The 25,027-nt window shown below is 36.9% G+C and overlaps 1 protein-coding gene across 2 annotated transcripts in view; it reads right to left on the bottom strand.

The window, feature by feature from the left end:
* Window positions 1–311: 311 nt before the first annotated feature.
* The window catches only part of LOC124159417 (serine/threonine-protein kinase NLK2), a 487,693-nt gene continuing 462,977 nt past the window's right edge, over window positions 312–25,027 (bottom strand). The window contains exons 2-10 of one of the 2 annotated variants that reach the window (XM_046535220.1): window positions 19,126–19,255; window positions 18,474–18,529; window positions 13,552–13,658; window positions 13,151–13,236; window positions 12,434–12,643; window positions 11,059–11,247; window positions 9,342–9,543; window positions 5,551–5,644; window positions 312–607 (exon numbers count right to left, since the gene is read on the bottom strand). In XM_046535220.1, coding sequence (XP_046391176.1) covers window positions 592–607; window positions 5,551–5,644; window positions 9,342–9,543; window positions 11,059–11,247; window positions 12,434–12,643; window positions 13,151–13,236; window positions 13,552–13,658; window positions 18,474–18,529; window positions 19,126–19,255 — 1,090 coding nt within the window. In that variant the 3' untranslated portion in view covers window positions 312–591. Of the gene's footprint in view, window positions 608–1,103; window positions 4,398–5,550; window positions 5,645–9,341; window positions 9,544–11,058; window positions 11,248–12,433; window positions 12,644–13,150; window positions 13,237–13,551; window positions 13,659–18,473; window positions 18,530–19,125; window positions 19,256–25,027 lie in introns of those variants that run through there. The other variant, XM_046535219.1, reaches the window with a different exon arrangement.

The raw sequence follows: 25,027 nt of genomic DNA, 5'->3' as shown, positions 1-25,027 counted from the left end.
GAATTTTTCAGGGCAGAAGTCTAGATGAGTGTGGTTTCACCTAATTTCAATGATTCCATAGTGGTCATTCAGTGCCTGAATGTACTTACACTTATTAGTACTATCAACTGAAATTCAACTACTCACATTTTCTAATTGAATTAGTAGCAATCCTGCAGATTTTTGTATGCCATCCTGAATGAGGTTTTGGTAGCTAGATTACTTAAAATATTCAGTACATTTAAGGGGGCCCCTAATTTAAGTCTATACCATCACCATGGATATGACCATTACCATTTTGCTCATAGCATTTTTATTGATGGTACAGACTTTTTTCCTAGGAGTAAAAAATTTATTCACAGAAAATGGACAGTGAAAATGGCTCAGTAAATTTAATAATATAATAATTGAAGAAAGATCAGGTACTTTTCCAGCAAACCAACTAAATAAACTATTATTTTGGGTTTCCACATGGGTTAAAATATCCATGGTATCCAACATATTGAGGTACGTCACACTCCTTGTCCTTGGGGAATAATTTCTCTTTTCTCATCAACAGTCTCTGGTGAGGAGGAAAAAGTGGATCTTGCAGCAATGGATTCATGGATCTTCTCACCTCATCGGAGACCTGGGAAAAATTTTCCATTGTGCTGATTATCTAATATTTGCAATACTGGGATCACAATAGACTATCTCACAATAAGCGTAAGCAGAAATAATATGTAATTGGGAAATGCAAAATTTTCAGCGCTAAACTACTCTGACATTCAAACACACTGCAAGGCTGACCTACTATGAAAATAAAGGGTGTAAATGCCTAACTGTAACCAACTGAAACATTGATGATCAAAATATATTAAACTATAACCAAATGATCAAAATTAGGCTTAAAATAATCTCTCCCAGGGTAATTCGATGGAAGGAAAGAAGATACATGTGACAGGAGTAATTGTTAAAAATCTTGGTCACATCTAAATACCTATGTACATATTTTATGAAAAGAGACAGAACCGCTGCAAGCCTGGCCAGGATCCAGGACAAAAGATCTCTTTGTACAATCAGTTATTGGGACAGGAACCCTTAGGGATAAGGTTTATTTGAACATGAAAAGAAAACATTTCACACAATGAAGGAATGCATTTTACTTGTGTTCCACCAAATATTTGATCAAACAACCAGACAAATTGGCAGTGATTTGATACATATTTCCACTAGAAACTACAAACAAATTAAACATCATGGTTTGTTGAACAAGATAATAATGAGAGGTGGGATATGAACATGCATTTGAGAGGTCAACTAAGACAGCCAACAGAGAGCCAGCATCAACCTTCTTCACAAAAAATGAATGGCATTGGTTTTTTTTTCCTCCATTGCCAAAGGCAATTATGTATTAGTGACACAGACCACTCCAACAAATCATACTAGAATGCCCAATTAAAAAAAGAACTCACTCCCTAAATTACACAACAAATACACATTCACACACTTCTCGGATCATGTACAGACCTGACATACACTTACACATGAGTACCACACACATATATATATAGATGTCTGACCTCTAAACGATCAGACTCTCCTTTTTAATATACCAATTAACCATTACTAGCAATTAAATCTGTGTCTATAAGGCCTCATGGTACAAAATGTTGGGAATTTTCTTTAGGGATGTCAAAATGACATACATGACATCATTTTGTGTATTTTTTTAATTGTAGAAGGCTAAGTGATGCACTTAAAGAATTGAACTGAAAACACCAATTACCAAGACATTTCATACACTTTTCCCACTTGCAACACTCATTCTTCTCAGCTTTGAATAATTTAATCTGCCTTTGTCAATCACTTTTATACCCACATTTCAAAAATTTTGAAACGTCCACATCCACTTAATGTATTGAGTTGATGACAACACTTCCATTCATTGAAGACATGATGAAAACAGTGCCTTCCCATTTTAACCATCTAAGTTCAACGCCATTCTCAAAAATGAATACTTTGATAAAGCAATCACATGGATAAAATAGTTTAAGTTTGACTAAGAGACAGCAGAACATGAGATCCTTGAAAATTTACCGATTTAAGCTTTGTTAGTGTATACCAATTAATTTTTTTTAAGGCTCTCCGGCTATTTGTCGGGAAAATATTTACATATAACTTGTCACAAAGAAAATCAAACCAAGGCAAACACACAATTATTTTCAGTATATACAGAAAATTAATGCTTCAAACCCATTACAAGTGACTCAATCCCACAGTCGCCAATTGAGACTAACAATATATTTAGTGTCAAATTGGTGAAGCCAAAATTAAGAGAGGAATTTACCACCATTCCTCAAGTATTAATCTATCACCAAAATATTACTTAAAATATTCTCAAAACCATTCCACATTAAGACAAAAAATATATCACCAAATTATTTTTAGCTTGTGATTTTGGGTAATAAGAGTGGAGAAAATTAATTTGTTCATAATTAGAGCTGCAATTCATAAAACATTTTGGACCTACTGGTATTACGCTCAGCCAACAATGCAACTGAGATCATTACAATTCATTTTGTGTTTATACAAGAACAACACATATGATTAAGGTTGACATGATAAGGCAAACTCACACTTAAAGAGGTACAAAGACCAATTCTCAAACAGCCGTGAGATCTGGCCCTACTAATACAATAACTCTGGCAAATATTCTTGTGGCATATCCCTGGGAAAATGATCAAATAATGCCTAAAGAGAAAGGTTTTATGATATTAGGTAATAATATGTTTATATACTTAGGTGATCATGTAGCATTTTATATACTATCACAATTAGGCACACGTTAAAATGAACACCACATTACATCAACAGTTTCAACTAAAGGCATATTTTTCACTTGACCATCATTCTTTCCCAAAAATATGTCAACCTTTTTTTTTGCCATTACTAGCACATTAGGGCTCCCAATTCCTATAATGAACTTTTTATTAATGAAAGTTTATTTACAAAGAAGATTTGAGTTTTGTAGGATATCACATTGATGTACAAAAATACTTTTTCAATTAGCTAAGACATTTCAACACACAAAATATCTATATTTACAAATCCAATGATCAATTGGATCTAGAATGGTGTCAGGTGGTCCAAACATCCAAATTTACCCATGCCAAACAGCTTTTTTCACAGGACTTCAAAACTGTGGCAAAGTTAAATTCTACCAACACTGGAATCGATCCTTCTTATGCTCCTTAACCATGAGCAAGTATAACCTCAAACGAGGGGCAACCTCCCAGAGGAGCAAGTTTGTTCATCACTTGAGATAAGGTAGTTTTCCACCCACCATGCACTGCCAGCGCTTCATTGAAGGAATTGCTGACTGATCACAGCTCACTATCAGTCAAATAACCTAAGCATGTGGACTTTTCCCCACTCTCTCAAGATTGTTCCTTCTTGTTCCCCTGATCCAGTAGAATAATTTTTAGTACACTCTAAGACTTTGTATCACAAGCATGGGCTAAGACTTTAATAGCTAACAACATCCACTTTGATGCACTGAGTCTATTTTTTTATCTCCCTCATTTTTGAGACCAACTTATTACCATACTAATTCCTCTACCAAAAACCCAGTTGCAAGAGGCAACTTTGCCAAATCAGGCACGCATGAGCCGTCAAACGGGAACTAATCCCCAGACCGATGCTTCGATTTGCACCTTGACCGCCAGTCTTTGTCCTCACTCTCCCACCAATCACACACTCCTTCCTCCCTATCCTCGTACACAACAGTGCACTCTGAGATTTCTTTCCGTCAAATAGGGCACACGATTGTCCAGGCTAACTTGGGGCCATTCCTTCAAAAAAATATCACTTTTCACAATTTTCCATCACTTGTAACCAAAGTTCTCCACATTTGTCGACGACAAAAACTCTCCTTCAAAACAATTTAAGAAAAAAAAAACGCATTCCTCTTAGGACTCACAGACAAATTTAACTTCAGCCAGTGGCCATTGGAAACAGAGAGGGGCCAGAACAACTTTCACAGATTCATTCTCTCTTTTTTTCCCGTTTACGATCAATGCACCTGGACTGAGACGGATAAAATTTCCATGCGCTTCTCTTTCTCCAAGAGACTTCGATAAAAAAAGAGGAGGGGTACGCAGCATATGCCAAGTTTTTAATAAGCATACATACACGCGCGCACACACACACACACTTTTGTTACGAGGGCCAGACGAGAGAGGTACACACCATTTTCAACGGGTGTAGGAGAGGAGGGAAGATCAGAGAGTAGGAGTTTTTTTTTGTTATAATTTATACAAAGGAGAAGGACCTGCCCTTGTTTTTATAAAAGGCAGACCCTCCACACATGAGTCTTTTGAAATCACTCCCATTGGTGGGGTGAGGGAGGTAGTTCTGATGGATGGGCTACTGTCGAGCTAAAAAAAGAGGGAAAAGGAACAGAAACACAGAGGATCAGTCACACTAGCTCTCTCTCCTCACTTGTAATCAAAGAAACAAAGAAAGTGGCCTTCCGTTAGAGTTTACCAAAATGGCACCCGAGGCTCCATGGAGGCACCAGGCGCAAAATAATACGACACAGGCCATCACACTGCGGGCATAGCATTAATGAAGTAAAGTGATCCAAAGTAAGTGTAATAAAATGATAATAATAATAATTGCATCAAATTTAGGAGTTGACTTGGAACATCATCATTGTAAAGCTTGGAAATATAGTGAAAGGATTCAATTTATAACAATCCAGCATAATGATTTTTACTTAAATCAATCAAACAAAGCTACTTCATGATAGTAACTGAATGCATGTTAAAAAAAATCAAATGAGAGGATTATAATTCGTATGAACTACCTATTCCAGTACACATTACTGACTGGCATGCTCATTCAAAATTTTACCCCACTACTGTTAGCTACAAAAGTGTGCACTTCGTACAGTCCATGAATTCCATGCTCTACAATGACAAACAATTAGAAAGTCAAAGAAATAAAGATGCAAACTCAAACATATTAAAAATACACATTCATAATATGTTTACAGCTATTCCACGTCACAGAGTCACATTTTTTTTCAATCCCACAAAAAAATGCCACCTTTTTTCCAATTCAGCGAAAAATGATTCAAGTGAAGCATCATTCTTCTTGAATTGTTGATATCACAAAATATTACAGCAGTCAATGAATAAAATCCAACATTAAGAATAAAAACATAAAATATTACAAGATTTACACACATCATTAGACAACAAAGATTTTATCTGGCCTCGAAGTCACCAAAAATAATATCGAAAGAGATTACTCTAGTTCAAAAAAAATTATTGGAGAGATTACACAGAAGAGGAAGGCATGGACTGTATCAGAGTTAAAAAAAATCCAGATGCAACTTCACATTAGGGCACACGGCCCAATCATGACTGTATTCTTATTTGGTATTCAAGTGATTGTTTTGCTATTGAAGGAGTCATCCAAGTTGGGTGCAGAAGGAGGAGAAGATGAAAGTGGAAAAGAAGATCTTCATCAGTCTACACAGCACCCCTTGATCACTGGGGAGATGTCTCTCATGTTGGCCCTTACCTGGCAAAACTCTTGAAAGCTGCAGATTGGGGGTTTATGCACAAAGGGACCCTATTCGTGTTTAATTGCTCCGCTATAAACTTGTGCATTTCCTCTGAAAAAGAGAAGGGGAGAAATTAATGGCTGTGCATAACTTGGTCCCACAAAATTTCATAAGGACAAAAGCATTAAAAATGAAAGGGTAACAAGCATGAATTTAAGTTTAATCCATCTACGTGATCAAGTAAATGTATAAAACAAATTTATTTTATTTATGGGTATTGTTTATGAGCATCATTCCATACATAATATCCTAACATGTTTGTACTTAATTCAGTTAGTCACACTTAGAACTGCACAAACATGAATCGATTATTCCTACTTCACTCAGCTATAGTAAGTTATAAAATTATCAATTACTATGGGTAGGAAATTTCATAGATAGTTTCAGCCAGATTGAAATGGAATCTGTTCAAAAGACCAAAACCAAACAGTATGAATTAGTGCAGATATATTACTCAAGTTAAGGAATGCTAAGCCTCAGCCAACATTGATTAACTGCTACAAAATAAGAAATTATTCTCCAGTTATGGGGAATACACAAAGAATATTAAAAAAAAAAAGGAAACTTGAAATAAGAATTTGAATTCTGGCTGAGTCACTAAGAAACGTCCATAAAAAAGATGAAGGCCATGAGGCATCTTAGCAAATACAACCCCAGTTGCCCCTATGAACTAGGACATCTGCATGAATTTTCAGAAAGGAGCAGTAATCTGATTTCAATACAGCTGAAAAGCAACCTTAACATTAACGTAACAGCAGTTTAATAGCAGACCAGCAAGATATTCACTGACTATCATGGAATTGCTCTGAGAGGGATGACCATTCCCATGGGCTTCATGATTTCAATGCTGAATTTAAATCGGACTCAATTATTCTAAAATTAATGAGCATACATCAGAATTCATTACTGATTTTACTGAGAGTCAAATTAAGCATTTTACTATGGATTACATTCAATTAAATTCATAAGCAACACAAGTTCATTATTAAATTCCATCGTAAACTGCAAGTACTGCATCTGGCGCTGGGCAAAGCCCATATTAAGCAAAATGGTACATCTCTCAATCAGCATTAACATAAGTTAAAATACAACATAGACACCAAACGAAGAAATTCACCGTAAAAAATTCATTTAAATAGGCTGTGATTCAAGGCTGAACTTGCATTACGTACAGGTTTGCAGGGATTTACTAAAGAGAAGATTCACTATGAGGAGTTATGGCTCCCAGGTGCAGCTGGAATTATTCCTGTTCATTAATTGGGGGATCTGTGTTCGAATCCTAGTCAGCCAATTACAGTAAAACCCCGTATTTGCGTTATCGGAATTTACGTTTTCCCGCAAATTGCAAGTTTTTTTCTGGGTCCCGTCATATTTCCTATCTCTCCAATGTAAATAGAACCCTGTATTTACGCCGTGTTTTTTTCGTTTTCCCGCCATGTGCATCACGACGTGCCGACTAAAAAAATTTTTTTGCGTTGTAAAATATTTAATCGCGCATATCAGCCCTTAAAACTGTCTTTTGGCTTCCTTTCGCGCATTTTTATTTAAAAATCTAAGAGAGAAAGACGTAATGAGAACTATTTTCGGGAAGAATTTGAATGTGGCGGGACAGAACGCCACTAACGTCGGAAAGTTGAACTACGTCATCTCGTTTTCTGTCAGCGGCTCAGCGGCGAAAAGATTCACGATATGAAAGTAGGTGTATTGAGCAATCGAGCTACATATGTATTAATTATAATGCAAGAACTCCTGAAGGAATGTAGACAATAATCATGTAGTCGATAATTTGATACGAGAGTTTGAAAGGAAACCAGACGTGATAAATGCCGGAACTATATAACTTGACCGACAACTGGGATCATTTGCGCTGACTTCATTCAATAGTTGCGTAGCAATTATGGGTTAATTAAATACTTAAAAAAACTTATTTAAACTTGAATTATCCCATTAAAATAGCAGTGTATCGCAAACTATTGTAACTTTAAAAAATTATGAAGTCCCATGACAGGTTGTACTACGCACTTGATCGCCGAGGAGTAGGTCAGATACTCGTGTGTTGCCGAGTTACCCTCAATTCGTACGGGAAATACAATTGATCCTGCTTGAAAATGGAAATTCGAGGTGAAAAACGGACATTTTTAATTGACGAGAAAATGAAAATTATAGAGATAGTTGATTCCCACACCGGAACCCGCATCGATTCAAACGCTGGCGACTCGAATGTTGGGACTGGCAATCCGTTCGGATTTCCAGTTTCAACATTCAATACCGTGGTGAAAAATCGCGATGCCATTGTAAAATATGCAAACCAGTGCGGACATTTATCAAAAAAGAGAATATATGTGAAGAATTCCAGGTACGAATAAATAGAACGAATTCTAAAAGAGTAGTTTTTAGGTGCAAGATCATCAAATGTCCCAGCAAATGGTGTCATCTAAAGGCCTGTTTACTTAGTACATTAACCCGTACAAGTTAATGTCTAAATTATCAACACGAAAATGCATCGTGTATTCACCCAACTTGTGCGTATATGCACGAACAGAAAATAGAACCTGTTCAAATTTGGTTCATGCATTCATAGTCGAATTTAGGGGCAGGGGTTATCATCGGAGGATCTATGGGGGGGGGGGGCCCTCCCAGACACTTAAAAATATGCAAGATTTTTAATATGGTCCGGTTATCATTGCGTTCTTTTTGTATAACGTGGTATCATTGTGCACCCCCCCCCCACTCCAGAACAAAATCCTGGATACGGCATTGCTTGTGCCCCCCAGAAAGAAATCCTGGATCCGCCCCTGATGGTCATCATTATGTTCGCTTTGTTTAGTGTATTACTCAAGGAGGCTCAATCATTTATTTCAATAAGAATAACTTTGATATAAAAATAAAGAGACTTTTGTAAAGTCATTGTTATATCTTGTTTTTAATCTCAATTAAGACAAGATCTTTTGCCTGTCAGGCCCTCTGTGCCCCTCCCAGAAAAAAATCCTGGATCTGCCCCTGCCTACATTCGTACATGTCCCGTTCCACAAAAATCATTCATGCAAGCAGAAATTAACTCGTACTTGTTAATGTATCGTGTAAACAGGCCCACAGGCCCTTGAGAAAAAGTATTTCCCCACAAGATTGGGAATCGAAGATTCCACGGCATCTATAATGGTTGGTTGGACAGATTCAAAAATAGGTACAGTCTTGTATACAAGATGGTGAGTGGTGAAAGCAAAGATGTTAACATAGAGACAGCAACTCAGTGGAAAGAATCTGAATATATTAGAGTTCTGGAAGGTTACAGCCCAAAAGATGTTTTCAGTGCAGACAAAACAGGGTTATTTTTTAATTTTTGCTGCCAGCAAAAACACTGTGCTTCAGAGGGAAACAGTGTTATGGAATAATGCTTAGGGAAGAATTAAAAAATTAACATTTCCAAAGCCAGTATATGAATTAAAGTGAAAATTCTCTATTTCCCACGATTTGCATTTTCCCGCAATTTACACTTTTTTTCTTGGGTCCCTAGAAAAGTGTAAATAAGGGGTTTTACTGTAATTTTTTAGGATGGATATAATAATAGGGAGCTTTGATGATTCACCCTTTTACCTGTCTATTGACACAGTCACTTTTTAAAACTAGGCTTTGAAAGTAATAGGCGCAAGATTTCAGAAGGCAAAAAGAAGCAAGCTTTAAAATATTTTCACCACATTTCCCCAGGATTAACTGAGAATACACCAATCATCCAAGCATAAAAGATTACCTTTGACTTGCTGCACTGAGGTAAGTTTTCGCTCCCAATGGTCGTCAAACCCATGGGGTGCAACTGGCTCGAAGTCGGCAGTGTATTGTCTCATGTTTCCAGCAACTGTATAGCAGCACTTGCACATGCAGGAATGGTATCGAAGACGACCTTCATCTAAATACGGGTGGGCTAGGGCATCGACAACAGTTATCCTCTTGTCCTGAGAAAATATAAAATTGATTATTTAATCAGCGAGCAGGCAAATTACATAGAGGACAGAACTAATAATATAGGTTAGTTTCATTACTCATTAAAATTTTACATATTGGTGAAAAAAAACCTAAAATATAAATACATTTCCACGTGAAACAAATGAATGCAGATTTGCACAAAATGCAAGGCAAAAACATTTTACATTTTTATGCATCAATACAAGATATTACTAGTCATTTGATGGCAATTAAGTGGTAATTAAAAAGGGTAAAAAATACAACTACTTATATACCTTGGTGAAGAACAACAAATTTAATTTTTTTAATGTAATCAAATGGAAGTACATACCATCTATTTTACTTGATTCCACAAATTCAAATAATATTGAGCCATACAAATTTGAAAGAATAAAAACATGTACATAAAAATAAATTGCAAAGTTCCATGCAAAATTTAATTTTTAAGGAGATATTTTTAAATCAAAGATCTCCAAGTTTGTTAACATTGCGAATACAAAAAATAATAGACACAAATTTTTGAGCAAGGAAGATAATGAAGAATTAATCATTTACTCTAAGATCTCTTCACTAATATGTAAAGAGTGTAACATAATACAAAATTCAAATCAAAATTAATTTCATCGACTCACATGAGACTGATGCCGAAGGTAGGAAATCAAATGGAAAAACTGATACAAGGGGGAAGAAAGGGGTATTTCTCAGGTTTTCATTAGCTTTGTTTACTTTACACGACAACATTGCAGGAGATTCAACAGGAATCTTCAGGCAAGACAATTCACATATTACCTAATGATTCAAATGCAGGGAGATCTTGTATGAAACATTTATGAACAAAGTGGAAATTACAAGATTCAAAAATTCCACAGGAGAAAAATCAATTGCATTGACTGGGATTTGAACCCAGATCCTATGAATTTGCACCAGATTTTCTATCACTAACAAGGGATCTACTTCCTCTGCAGATTTCTTCTGGCTTCAGAGCACAAGATGGCTTATGCTGACAGATATCTATTTGAGGCCTAAGTTTCGGGAAAAAATTTTAAAATGCATTTAAATATAGTACCCCCCCTTTACTTTTACCACCGGCATTTTTGGAAAAAGGGGGGCACTATATACAGATAAATACCGTATATCATGTCAAAAGGCAGCATTTTCGACCACATAGCACCAATGTCCTGAGGCTATAGCCACAACTTCAAACATCAGAGTACTCATCAAGGAGCATTATTCAAGCAATAAACATGAACTAGCCTGCCACCACTGGGAGTGAAAATTTATCTTTATTGAGTAGCTCGCGAGCATACTTATTGTGCAAAAATTACACAGAAGAAAAATCATTTGCCTTGCGAGTAACTCCATGAAGGTATGCTGCTGGCCAATATGCCTCCTTGAGTTTAGATTTAAGCTATGCCTCCAGAACTGCCCTGCACAAAAAGCTTCATCCATTTACAAGAGTAGTGGAAGATAAAAAAAAAACATATTTCAGGGAAAAGGTAACTTACAGGATCAAAAACGAGCATCTGGCATAAGAGATGAACTGCTTCGTGCGTGGCCTGTGAGGAGAGTGTGTAGAGAGCCGTGAGGGAAGGGGGCTTGGGCGGACGTCTCATCATATGGACTCGAGCTCCCTCGCATGCTCTCCTCATGTCTTCCAAAGATGGTGTGCCCAACAGTTCCGTGATCAGCTCCAGCTGAAAGAAATAGCAGTGAAAACAGCTTAACAACATGAAAATAAAATCTTAATACATACACTAGAGATTAGATAATCCATCATTATGAAGAGGAAAGTCCAAAAAAATGATCAAATAAGAAAATGATCAATTTTTGGTCATTTAATTAACAGTACTTTAATCGGTTTCTGTGCCATGTGCTCTCTGCAATGCCCATGGAGGAGCTCAGATAATCATTCCTGAATGAGTAAAAAGCCCTAACATATTATCTAAAGGGAAGAAAATACACGTGTCATCATTTTCTAAGCTATAATGTACATAGGCAGATTTAGGGGATTTAGATTTAGATCTAGGGGGCATGCCCCCCACACACTTAAAAATAGACTAGATTTTTAGTACGATTATTATTATTATGCTCATTTTGTTTTGTTTATAATGGAGCCTCAATCATTTAATTTCATATTAATAACTCTGGGAAGACTGGCTAATCAAATGATGATGAAATAAGACTCTGCTGTACAATGATAAAATATTTCAGAGACACATTCATTAGAAAACCACATCATTAGGCCATTTCCACTAGAGTTTTTAAAAAATCCCAATAAAAATTAGAATTTAGAAGAATAAAATTAATATTAAACTAATAATCTTTCCCAATAAGAACCTTGATGTTTTCCTCGTCTGAACTACTTTAAAATATGATCTGAGCCCTGACTCAATTTTCATTCACCGATTTTTAAAACCTGAGAATTTAACCCTTGAATAAAAATTACAGTGGTGCTGAAATTAATGTGCTGCATAACTTTTTCATGGGAAAATAACAGAGACTCTAACTATCTACAACACGTTAAAAGAATCATGAATGACTTTTTAAATACCACAGACAATACTACATGTAATGCCATTAAACATTTGAATCGCCACAGATCTAGAATTTTCAAAAATCTAATACAATTGCAAGCAATTTTTTTAAAACTTGGCAAAAATAGTGTGATAAAAATGTCTCTTGTTACGCATACTGATGATTCAACAAAGAAGTTGAACTTTAACGGTCTTAGGAGAAAAACAAAAGGAGTTTCTCCGTAGCCATTCATAAACAGTACAATTAATATAGTAGAGAAAAAAATTTCAAATCCACAACTTTTTGGCAATAAAAATAATATTTTAAATTTAGGTCCATCAAAATATCAGGAACAAAAAAACCCACCTGTTGAATAGGACTCTGCGCTTGGAATAGTATTCTTCGGCCGAGAAGTTCGCCAAAAATACAGCCGACACTCCAAACGTCCACTGCTGCTGTGTAATGCCGTGCACCCATTAAAATTTCAGGTGCTCGGTAATACTGCGTCACCACCTCTTGTGTCATATGCTTGGATTGGTCTGGCTCTTCTACTCTCGCAAGCCCAAAGTCACAAATCTGTAAGATGAGAAAGTAGAACAATAGATATTATCATATGTGACTCTTTCATTGATTACATTTAACTTCCAGGCAAGAATGTCCCTAATGCAGTTGTCGTTGCCAATTTGTAGCTCTCTTTACTTTCTTAAGGTACAGTTAAATCCTTTTGAAAATATAATACACAATTTACAATCCTATCATTGAAATATTCTTCAGATGACAGCTGGGTTAGGATATTAAATTTCAAGATTTTAATTGCTTTCTCTGCTGTCAGCAGAGCAAGTCATTGTAGTATTGGAGTAAAATATTTTTACCACCCTCTTATGCCAATAAAATTATGCATATTCTACATCTAGCCAGTTAATCCTAAAATATTTAAATCGCCATTATGATCAAACTGAAAACCCCAGAATTTTCAATACATCATCCCTAGAGTAAATTCATGTTTACAAAAAATACTAGAGCAAAATTTTTGCCTTACACTGATTTTCCCATTATGAAAATTGTAAAAGAGAAATAAATTACCTTTAAATCACAGTTACTGTTCACCAGAAGATTTCCTGGCTTTATATCACGATGAAGTATCCTTGCTGAATGGAGATATTTCAAACCTAAAAATAAGAAAACAAGGTCAATATTTTTCAGACTGGTGAAACATTTAATTGTAACAGTGTTGCAAAGCATTATAAAATATAGATATTTCTATGACAATTTAAGTCCAAAATATGAATCCATTGTTATTTAAGACATGTCTTAAATATCCTCTTCACAGCGTTCAAATGTAAAATAGAGAGCAAGAAGATAAAATTGGTCGAAGAAATATTGAAATTAACAAATGTATGATAAGGAATAAATAGAGTCATCAGACACTGTAACACGCAAAGAATTTCTAATTTTATGGGGGTAAAAATTTTTTTCATAAATACCTCTTAAAATTTGGTACAGGAAGACTTTTATATGGTCCGCCGTGAGGTGTTGTGGAGATACAATAATCTTGTGGAGGTCACTTTGAAGCAATTCAGTTATTACATATCTATACAAGAGTTAAGGATCAATTTATAGGGTACACAACAAACATTTTCTCTGAAATACAATACCATAAATATATATAATTGTGTACATATCAAACTCAAAGCGTTTTTCTTCTATTATAACTGAGAAAGGAGATGATTGAGGAAAAATTTTTTTTCTCCTTTTTTAGAGGATTTCAGATTTTTAATAGGTACATGAAAAACCATGTTTTTACAATTTATTCAGAAGTCTAAATCTCACTTCTCATTGTTAGTGTAGAAAGGTCCAATTACACATAACCCAGCATATAATCAATATCTCGCATCCCAGAATGTATATAATTAAAGATATAGAATGCTATAAGGATCACATCGAAACAAACAAAACTCAAAAAGGACTTTTTAAAATATTTAAGCAAAAATGTTCTTATGACTGCTTATAAATAAAATTTATTGGAATAGCAATATGATTTTTAAGATAAATACACTGACATTTCGACCACGAAAAAGATACCAATAAAAAATTTTAAGTTGTTGTAAAATCTATTTCTTTACCAAAAAACAGTATAATAATATTTTTGATGCAAAAACAGAAGCAATTTCTGACAATATATTTTGCTTCCATGACACCACCGAAGTTTTTCCTGAGGGAAAACTCCAAGATCGATATATACGATAAATAAGTTAGAGTAATTGCTAGCCATGGTCATCATTGGACTTCAAATCAAGCAAGAAAACTCTAAGATTTAATGCAATTTTAAACTTGGCAGCTTGAATTTCAGCGGGAATTCACAGGCAAGTGACGTTTATGGAAGATGATGAGCATCGTAATGATTACCCTCCCCGCTCGAGGCACGCGAGCAGACGACGCTTTCCAATAGCTGGCGCCGCCCGTGGACGACTCCGTAAGCAATATGAGCCGACAGTTAATGACGGCCATCGAGAGAGGCCAGCACTGCTGAGTTACGAAGTCCGGAAGTCAGCTGTTCACCAGCTGTGCCCCCACACCACTTCGTTGTATCTCCCCCCAACCCACAAAGGAAGCCGAAGCACTGAGGCCAGCTGCAAGGTAAACGCTTGGATACTCCCCAGCTCCAAAGAAACGGTTGCCCTGCACTCAACACACAATTATTATTCCTTAACAGGAAGAAGTAAGATAGTACATCAATTTTACGAGAAAAACTTATCAATGCAAGTTCATTACTACCGAGTGATTCGAAGAATTGTTATTGTGAGTCCTCTGTAATTGGCCTCGTGCTGTTTTTGGACTGGATTAAATAAATAAACAAACAATCTACGTTTCTATTACCAAAGGGGTTCTATCTTCCTTCATACGAAGATTTAACCAGAATCTATCACGGACACAACCGTAGTACCTAAAGAGTCTTCGAATAAAGACTTGGTCCTTGTTAAAATTACATTAACCCTTACGTGTTAATGTCTAATTGTATGAACGCGTGAATGGACGCAAAAATTCACCGCTTTCACCGCTTAACCACCCAATTTGTGCGAATGCAAGCACGGAAAATGGAACGTGTTCTAATTTGGTTCATGCAACAGTAGCGGATACAGAAAAAACTCAAGGGGGACGTAAAAGATATTTTGAGCTACCTTTGCTTTTATCGTAATGCAAAGTTTAAGAAAGTTTAATTAACTGAAAATACGCATATACAAGACAATGCCATCTCATGATAAAAAAGTTACAATTGTGGTTCTGCAATGCTGGGCAGTGCGGGCGACCTCTCAAAGGGATACAATATGCATCCGCCACTGTCATGCAATGGTATTTTTTTCGTACCGGTCCAGCAACATCTTACATGCATTCTGACATTAACTCGTATGGATTATTGCACCGTCTAACCGTACCGTAAAATATTTCTCATCCATAATATTTTAGCCACATACCATACAGGACAGTAAATGTCATAGCACATCACAGTAAATGGCATAGTATAGCACAGTAAAAAGAAAAAATCTCAACATGAAGCTTACTGAAGCTCACAAATATACACGAAGGCAACTAATCCTGAAAGTGGCATTGAATCTCAGGAAGCCGTACGCATGGCTAGAGGAAAAGAAAAACATCGACCACAGAAAGCGTACACTCAAGTGGTACGTAGTTAAAACATTAAATATGATGATTTTATACCTTCGCCATCGAGCAATGAACAGGAAAAACACTGAAGAGGGAATACCAAGCACGGCAATAAAAATAAGAACATTAGCTATAATAACATTCTATTACGCATAAAATTAGAGAAAAATGTACACGCATACGCTCATTGAACTAGGATTTTCAGTCTAGTTTCTCTCAGAGCAACTTTAGTCTCTAAGGGAAGAGTTTCAGTATCTAATGTAAGTGAAAAGTAATCCTGTGCGGCGCAGGATCGGACAACCATTTTTATCACAGAATTTTCAAAATTTAAATTCATTCTAAGTTTACGGACTGATATTTTTTAAAGCTGAACATAATTTTATATATAAAAATAAAGGAACTTCTTAAACGTTTCTCGGGCTCTGCACTATGCGAACTACAGAAGCACTTATGCATTAAAATCACCGGGGAAATCTTCAATCATTTTTTTCAGGAGTTCATTTTCTTCGCTTTTACATCAGCTCTGACTGAATTAGACAAGAAATTAAACGTTCTTCCTTAGATCTCCGACTGACTTTAATTTGCGGAAAATAGCCAGTAAAATTTGAATTTCGCGGTCCGGGACAAAGGTTTTTTTTTATGCGAGTGACCTGAATATTAGCCAAATGACCTCTGAGACGCTTCACGGTAGAAATGCCTAGAGGACATTGGGCCAACGGCTTTTTTCCTTCATTTCAGGAGGCAGGAACTGCGGTCATAACTGCGGAAGCGGAGACTTTCTAGGCTCACGTTAGAAGCTGCGAGGATGACGAGGGGTGAGGTGTCGAGGTGAATTCAAACGGGTTGGCGTTCAACCGTTTGAACGACCTTGGATATTCCTTCTAAGAGTATGAGCACAAAAGAGTGACAGTGATTGTTTCCCAGAAGGACAAAGCACAGCGTCTGATGAAGAAATGCGTCGTGATCACCGCTGCTAGAACATGATTTCTGTGCGAAAATTCGAAAACAAAACATGCACCGAGTCACGGTAAAGATGCCAATGGACATAGCGTCTAGGAAAAAACAAATATATAAACATATAAATGGATGCTATTATAACGTTCACTAGGCTTTTACACCACTTGTTTATTGCATTTCAAAATAAAAAACAGAATTTATGATTAAAAGCGGATATTTCACTGTCGCAAGGAAAAATGAAGAAAAAACAAGAACTGTCAGGAACAATGCTATGTTGAAAAATGAACGATGTTAGCAGGGAGATACATATAAATAAAAAAGAAAATTAAAGGGCGGGATTAATTCGCTTCTAACTTTCCAGCGACAAGCACAAAAGATCGTACTTGCAATATTTTTCAGTTCAAACGGAAAATCAATTCCTCTGTCAATAAAAGTACCGTTAACGGAGAGGTATTTACTAAGCATTTCAATATTTCTCAATATAAATCAGAGAAATATTACAAATCTCGATTTATGCTACCATTTTGATGATAGGTTAACTAGATCACTAACAGGCTAGAAATAAAGATAACCCTTAACTCTAGCAATATACTGGTGTGATCCATTCACCTCGTATTTTCGTCCGTATTCGGGAGTGGTAAACATGGTCTATAACATAAGTATAGCTAAATCTGACTAATTTTTATTGGCCAACGATTTCCTTTATTAGAGGGAATAAAAGAAACCAAGCCTCAGTTTATCGTAATTTTCTTGACACTGCAACGCAAGCGCTGGATTGAGTAAAATTTTATTTCAACACCCTGATATAAAGCAATAATGAAAATGAAAAAAAACAACAGTTTCTTACCAGCCAGTTCTGATGAAACTACTATATACCCCATTTCAATCAATAAAATATGAACGAATTTATAGCGGAGTAATTCAAGTACGGTCATATTGATTTCGTCAAGAATCCAGCATTGAGCATGGTTCATCGTCCACGGTTCAATAAATTCAAATACCTACATACTCCTGCATAAACGGACTCATTCACAGAGGAATACATTAGGAGGGATTCATAAAACGCGAAGAGCTCAAAAATCTGTGAGGCAATAATTAAATAATGACTTAAAATGCAGAAACAGAAATATGCAGCGCAATAACTATAACGGTGAAACTTAATTAACATCCCCACCATCTTCCAAGAAAATAAGATTGAGAAGTCACGAATGAATTAAACGATTACGTGCGGGGAGACGGAAAGAAACCAATTTCGATCAATGGATGCTGATAGAGCATGAGCAAAAAGTCGTGCATACAATGGAAGTATAACTATCCACGTATTGGCTAACAGTCAAAATTTAGCGATGAATATGAACACGGAGCTTGACAAAATGCCAACTGCTGTACTTCCCGGGTTTTCTGTCGCGTATAAACCAACTTAAGACGGCATTTTGAGCTAAAAAGCAATCAAATTATCGTCTTCCATACGAATCGAGCGAAAAATTACTGAAATAAAATTGATTCGTATTCTTGCTGACTGGATTTTTCTGGTCGGACTATAACAGTTCACATCCAATACAGCGATATATTTCATTAATAATTATCCCTTAGATAGATAGAAAGATAGACCAAAACATAGCAAAAGGACTCATTAAAGGAAAAAAATCCACCTTCACATGAAATGAATTTTTCAATCAATGATGAGGAACATACTTTCAGGCATATATCACTCTTACAATGATTCCAACCATTCGGTCAAAAAGTGAACCATTATTTTTATGTAAAATATTCATTCAAAGGATACATTTCCTGGAAGAAGTCTAGATGAGGCGGCTGAAGGATGTCTAATGCAGAGAGGACCTGAAATGAAGCCAAAGAGACTAGGTAATTTGTTTGAAAACTTGGTAAACTTGTTTGAAAATTTGGTAAAATACGTTAAAATCAGGAGTCCCACAGAAGAACTTGCAATAATGATGATAGCGAATTTTCTCATGACTGAGTGGCTACATTACTCATAAAAACCTTCCACAGGTTTCATCACAAAGGCGCTATGATTGATATCAAGGGATGTTTTCCTACAATGAAACAAGGGGACAGGGAAAAATTTAATTGAAGGGATTACAGAAATGTCATTACTCCATGCGTTACTCGTTTGACTGATGGGGAGATATTTGATTGCATTCCATGTAATTACTACCTTATTAATCAAGGAAAAATTTATTTTTAGTAGAAGTTAAACGTCATTCATTTTTTACGACGTACTTAAAGTATCGAAATAACATCACGAGCCCATTTAATATGAGCAATGGAAGTAAATATCTTACAAATTTTTATTAATATAAATAAATATAAAAATTTTAGAATAAATTTATTTTTGTATAAGATTATTAAACAATGAACCTTTACTTTGGTGATACGTGGCTCGACAAGAAAAAGCAGTCGATAAGCTTACTTACGTTGTCGTGTTTGAAGAAGCACAGCATCTTTAGTTCCCGAAACACCCGTTTGGAGGAGACAAGAGATTGGAAGACATTCGGCAGCTTTTTCAAGGCCACCCTTCGCCCATCACGAGGGTCCGTCACCGCCCTGAAATCAGGAAAAAAATATTAATTAATAAACATGCGAAGACAGATGCTTGGAAAGGAAAAAAATCGAATCTTGAGATCGAAAGATCAACAAAAATTTTTAAAGGAAGAGCGAAATCGCACAAACATGGGTTTTAACTTTAACTGATGCGGCATTCATTCAAATACTTGGTTAAGACGAAAATACGTAAATTGAGTAAAAAATAAATTTATTCGAAAAATGTAAGCATACTCATTTTGTTAAGATAAGCACGCTGCCGAGACCTAGCAATAATTATTAGGTATCGCATGTAATCGACCCGATAAGTCCATATGGATAAAACGAATCACTCATAAAAATGATAAGTCCACACGGACTGTTTTACACCTGTCTTCCTTCCCCCGCTAAATATGTGAATGAGGAAGATTGCTACTATGTAGCGTGAGAATGCAACCGTAAGCATTTCTTCCCTGTTTAGACAAACGGCGCATCTTACTTCATCATATAGAACCAACAACACTCTTCTCGCTCTACACCTTTCCCGTCTGCCAAGCATCCAACCATCATAATGCTCAGCATTCCCTCCCCATAAATTAAAGATGCATTCAGACGTTACACCACCATTGGCGACATCTAAAAACTCTACTTAAGCATGCAAAAAAATTCCAATTATCAAAAAATCCATTTATGAATAAAGAAAAAGGCAACAACTTTCAAATCCGCATAATTTTAATGGAGAAGACTTAGACCTCCGTTTCAGTTCATTCAGATATTCAACCTGAAGTATGGTGTGCATAGGTGAGGATAGAGATCACTCCGGACTAAGCAATAGTGCATGGATAACACACATTCGGGGAAGGAGGGCAGTTCCTTTCCCTTGGCCTCCTCGAATTCCGAGGGTTTGTTTTGGGGTGTCTTAAGTCTTCAGCCCGGACCCCTCTATAATTGCTCTATCGACTTGGAAACGACGCTCTTCCTGGTACCAACTAATTGTACCATACAACATTGTCGAGGACTGAAACTTATCGTATCTTTTCTTTACCCATTAAGATTTAAGTCTCCATTTGAACATATGACATAATGATAAGAGGATTTCTTTGATTCGCACCCAGAAGTATTGACCCCCTTCTATGCTTCTTCGGGGACGAGGTAAACTTTTTCAGTCCCTCAAACGCGGAATCCGAAACCCCAAAGACTTGCATTGGATTCCTCGCATTAAGAAGGGAGGGAAGGTAGAGATGGATAGTGAGGGAGAGAGAAAGAGTGTGTGTTCCCATGGGACGACAAGTCGACCCTCTCCAGTTCTCTGAACTCCGATTAAAAGTCCGGCGGAAGCAGGGAGGTGAAGCTGGGACACATGGGAGAGGGGAGAATCGAACCATCGACCCTTGGGACGATGATAGAAAATATTCTCGCACATTCTACCCCCTCCTGCTCTTTTTCATACACCTTCCCTACGCACCACGTGACCGCCGGTTTACATTCCACGGATTCCTGGCCGGGGTGCGCGGGACGGTTTGGGGGAGGGGGAAGTGGAGGGAGTAACAGAAGACAGGCGGTGGGCGCAGAGGGAATGGAAGCTGGGGGTTCGGCTATTTCCATGGATTATTTTTCATATTCATTCAAGAGAGCTAAAATGTATCAATGTCGTCAACGGGCAACCAGAAATTCATTTCAATGTTCTACAGGTGAACAATTCGCCATAGTGAGTCAACAATCCGTGGAATGGTTTGATACAGCTTTGCACTCCGCTCTCCTCTGCGAATCATATATCTGCGATAGTCGATTGATCAAATCTGCGAATCTTTTACACTGATGCAGCATTTCTCCTCTTTTACATCCCCAATGACTTGCTCTATGAAAATCATTCGGAGCCGTCCTTCACCTATCTTCTCATCCACTTGCTCTTTGACGATTGTCTCCATGAGGCCATCATACGACCGAATAGGTTTTTTTCTCCTTCTTGGTTTTTTAAGAAAATTTCTCCTTATTTCCACTCTTCTTAGCACTTCCTCATTACTTACAGGGGCGATCCATTACATATTCATCATTCTTCGGAAGCACCACATATCGAATGATCCCACTCTTGACTTCTTTAATTGTAAAGCGACTATTTTTTGTGCTCCTTAAAGCACAATAAATTCACACATCTTTGCGATTCACAGGCACACCGTTTTTAACAGATAATCCAAAATGTGACATTCATGCTTTTTTATCTATTTTACTAGCCGATTTACATTTGAAATAATTTAAAATACGATTTACAAATCTCTTCTTCTATATTGTTAAGAGTTAACTTGGCTCGCATTTCACCCTTGATGACTAAAAAATTTTTTAATTATTTGACCAAAACTAAATAACATAATTAACTCCACAAGAATAAGGTGACAATAACAATAAATAAAATAGTATCAAAAGTAATCAAATGGTTGAGGTAGGATTGAATGAAACATGATACTCCAATGTTACTCCTCACTTCCGCAAGTCGGCTTCCCAAATTGATTTTTCAACCTCAACTCATCATTTGCATGTTACCTACCCTATCTTCCTTCAATGAACCTATGATTAACGGTTAACCAATACGCCATATCTAGCCGATTATCTTTGATGTTAGACAATAAAGGAACATGATTTGCGACGGCCAATCCTTTTTTGATAAATATCAGTGCTGGTGGTAGGCCGATTTTTGAATGCCATAGTTTGAGATGACAAACATATACTGCGAACAGTCGATAATCGCAAATTTTTGGTGATTTTGGTACGCGATGACCTTTGATTATCAACGCCACTTCAACGTCAAAAATTCGTTGATAATTGATGATCAGAGCTGTTGAACACGATCGACGATATCGTGGTTTATCACCAACTGATTGACCGATACTGCCAGGCCATTGAAAATCGATTGACAAAAAATGACCACAATGCGACTAGTTAGTAACTCTATCTTGGAAGGATTGAAATGAAGTATTCAATGCAAGTTATGAATATTCTTGTATGATCTTAGGTTTTCCCGGCGTATCAGTTGCAGAAAAGTTTCTCGGGTTTTCCACCGGTTGATGTCGTCCACGTATCCCGACGTTTCGATCCGCGACTTGCTGATCATCCTCAGGGGATCTTCCGAATTCGGAATTCGGAAGAGATGAGTTGATGGCGAAGCTGGTAGTATACATGAGCGGCAGTGGAAAGATACGACTTCTTAACTCGTTCAGGTAGATTGATTATTTCCAAACCAAATTTCTGCATTTTCAGCCATGCGCGTGACTGGTATCGCGTGATTTTTTATCACGTGTTCTTCAGAATTCGGAAGATCCCTTGAGGATGATCAGCAAGTCGCGGATCGAAACGTCGGGAGACATGGACGACGTCAACCGGTGGAAAACCCGAGAAACTTTTCGGCAACTGATACGCCGGGAAAACCTAAGAAACTTTTCTGCATATGAATATTCTTATTCTTTACGATGATCAACACTATTGGTGGATAATACAGACGATGATTTCGAGTATTCGAAACAGGGGTTAAAGGAAGGCCATAATGATATATAGCAGAAAGCTAAAGGAGGGTGGGAGGGTTGAGCGGCCGGAAAGAGGGATTGGGGTGGGGGTTGGTTTTACAAGCGAAGATGGGAGAGTTCACCACCTTAAAGAGGGGCTTGCCGGACGTTCGAGATTACTAGCATTCCGGGTGACGTCACGATTTCGCTCTCGAGATGGGCGTTGCGGCTGACGCATAGCACGGACAAGCGTGGAAAATGCGAGGCCCTCTGTGGGAACGGATATGACCTCCCCCTCTCTTTCTTACGCTCCAACTATTATCATTAGTGAACAGGAGATTCCTAAAGCGTGACTGAAGCGAAAATCAAAAGGAAGAAAATCACTAAGAAAAATCAGTTAACTAAAGCAGGCAAAAAAATACATGGAAACTTTATACGCAGTCACATTCCACACAACTTTATTTGCAAAACCTCGACAGGTCTCAATAGTCAAGTGTTATTCTCGAGAGCAAAGTCGAAGTTTAACCTTATGAAGTTGTGCGGAATGTAAAATGTCTTAATACACTTTTAAGCATGTCTTTGAGGTTCCATAAAGGAAACTCGCAAACCATCGAAGATAAACTTGAGCAGGTTTTGGCCGCGGGCAGGTGTACCATAAGTTACACATAGATATCCCAAGAAGAATGATGAGTTGATGGCGAAGCTGGTAGTATACGTGAGCGGCAGTGGGAAGATACGGCTTCTTTACTCGTTTAGGTAGATTGACTATTTCCATAGCAAATTTCTGCATTTTCAGCCATGCGCATGACTGGTTATGCGTGATTTTTTATCACGTGTTATATAGAAATCTATTGCGAAAGTATGCGTAAAATTAGTTAAATTTACATATTTATTTATTCGCTGATTACCAATTTCGCCATCACTAACGATGCCCTCTCACTAATGAAACCAGTAGACAACAAATTATAGGAAATTTCACAGCCTTTTCCGTATAATTATGTTCCATTAAAATAACTGAAATGTAAATTATGGTATATTTTGATTAGCTAGCACCCTCAAGAACCCGTAACTACTTACGCAACTTGATTCTCTCTAACTCGTATTTTCCGTCACACGGCACAATACATAATCATTTATATATTAGCCCGTCTTGAAAAAAAATCCTTCAGATCAGTCCGCGTCTTTGTTGCCCTCATCTCACAAGTAAACTACACCCGTTCCTTCCCTTTTTTGGAATAAATCCGTTTTTGAAGGATTTCATCATTCTCTATTATCATAATACCTCTCCTTACCTAATTCTCAAGGGATTACGTAACCAATTATACGATTTAACACTTAATCTCAGTGTACGTCATAAAATTCATTTAAAAATTTTCCATTGAAACACTATCTGGGTAATCTTCTTAGTATTTCAAGTAATTTTCGAGGGGCTCTGCATTAACTCCCGAGCGCTGGGTCTTCTAAAGGTCGCACAATTCATCAGTAATGACGTCAGCGGCACGTGTAAACGACAAGGGTTTAGCGCTTCTGGCGCTGGGAAAGGAAGCTGCCGTCAGTATGTATACCCAAAGGGTAAGGTCGCGATTAAATTTTCAAAAGTTCGATTTTCAGGAGCGCCGAGACTTCACTGCCCCGGCGGTGGTCCAGGGGGTTAATGTGGAAGTGAATACTGGACACGCCCTGCTGGAACATGGCACTGAAAGCGAATCGCAAAAAAATAGAGCCTCGTAATCAGGTTATAAAACTCGAGCATACGCCTGGTAGAATCAAATATTTAGAACAGCTGTACAACTACAGGATACGAATTTAAATACATCACATAAGGGATATTTGCGAGAAGAAATAATTTAAATGTAGGTACTTTCCGTGATTTCAAAACGGAGAAATTTAATTCAGCAAGTTGAAATGCTTCACAACACAAGATAGTTATCAGGACTAAATACAAGCATAATACATATTGCATTATCAAAGCTATACTTTATTTCAAGTCAAACTTCTTGAATTACTAGCCTTGTAGGTCTATAATGACTATTTCGATAATGGTTACTATGAGGAATTCCACCGAATAAAACGAAGCAAAAGACTCTGCACTATAGGTGGAAAGAAATTTTATTTGATTTCTTTAAATTTAAATTCTTTATAGAATAAAAATAAATTGACATCCAATTTTAATTTTACTTACGCGAATAGTATGTGCTTTCAATCATCCGCAAGGACCGTAATTAACGCAACGAATTATATGATGACAAGTTTGAAAATACAGTAAAACTTGTCCAATACCCTATCCAGAGAATGTAATAGA

Source organism: Ischnura elegans, chromosome 5, assembly GCF_921293095.1.
Source record: "Ischnura elegans chromosome 5, ioIscEleg1.1, whole genome shotgun sequence".
Taxonomy (NCBI): Eukaryota; Metazoa; Arthropoda; class Insecta; order Odonata; family Coenagrionidae; genus Ischnura; species Ischnura elegans.
Note: the sequence above shows the minus strand (reverse complement) of the source record. Positions and strands in the feature narration are given on the sequence as shown.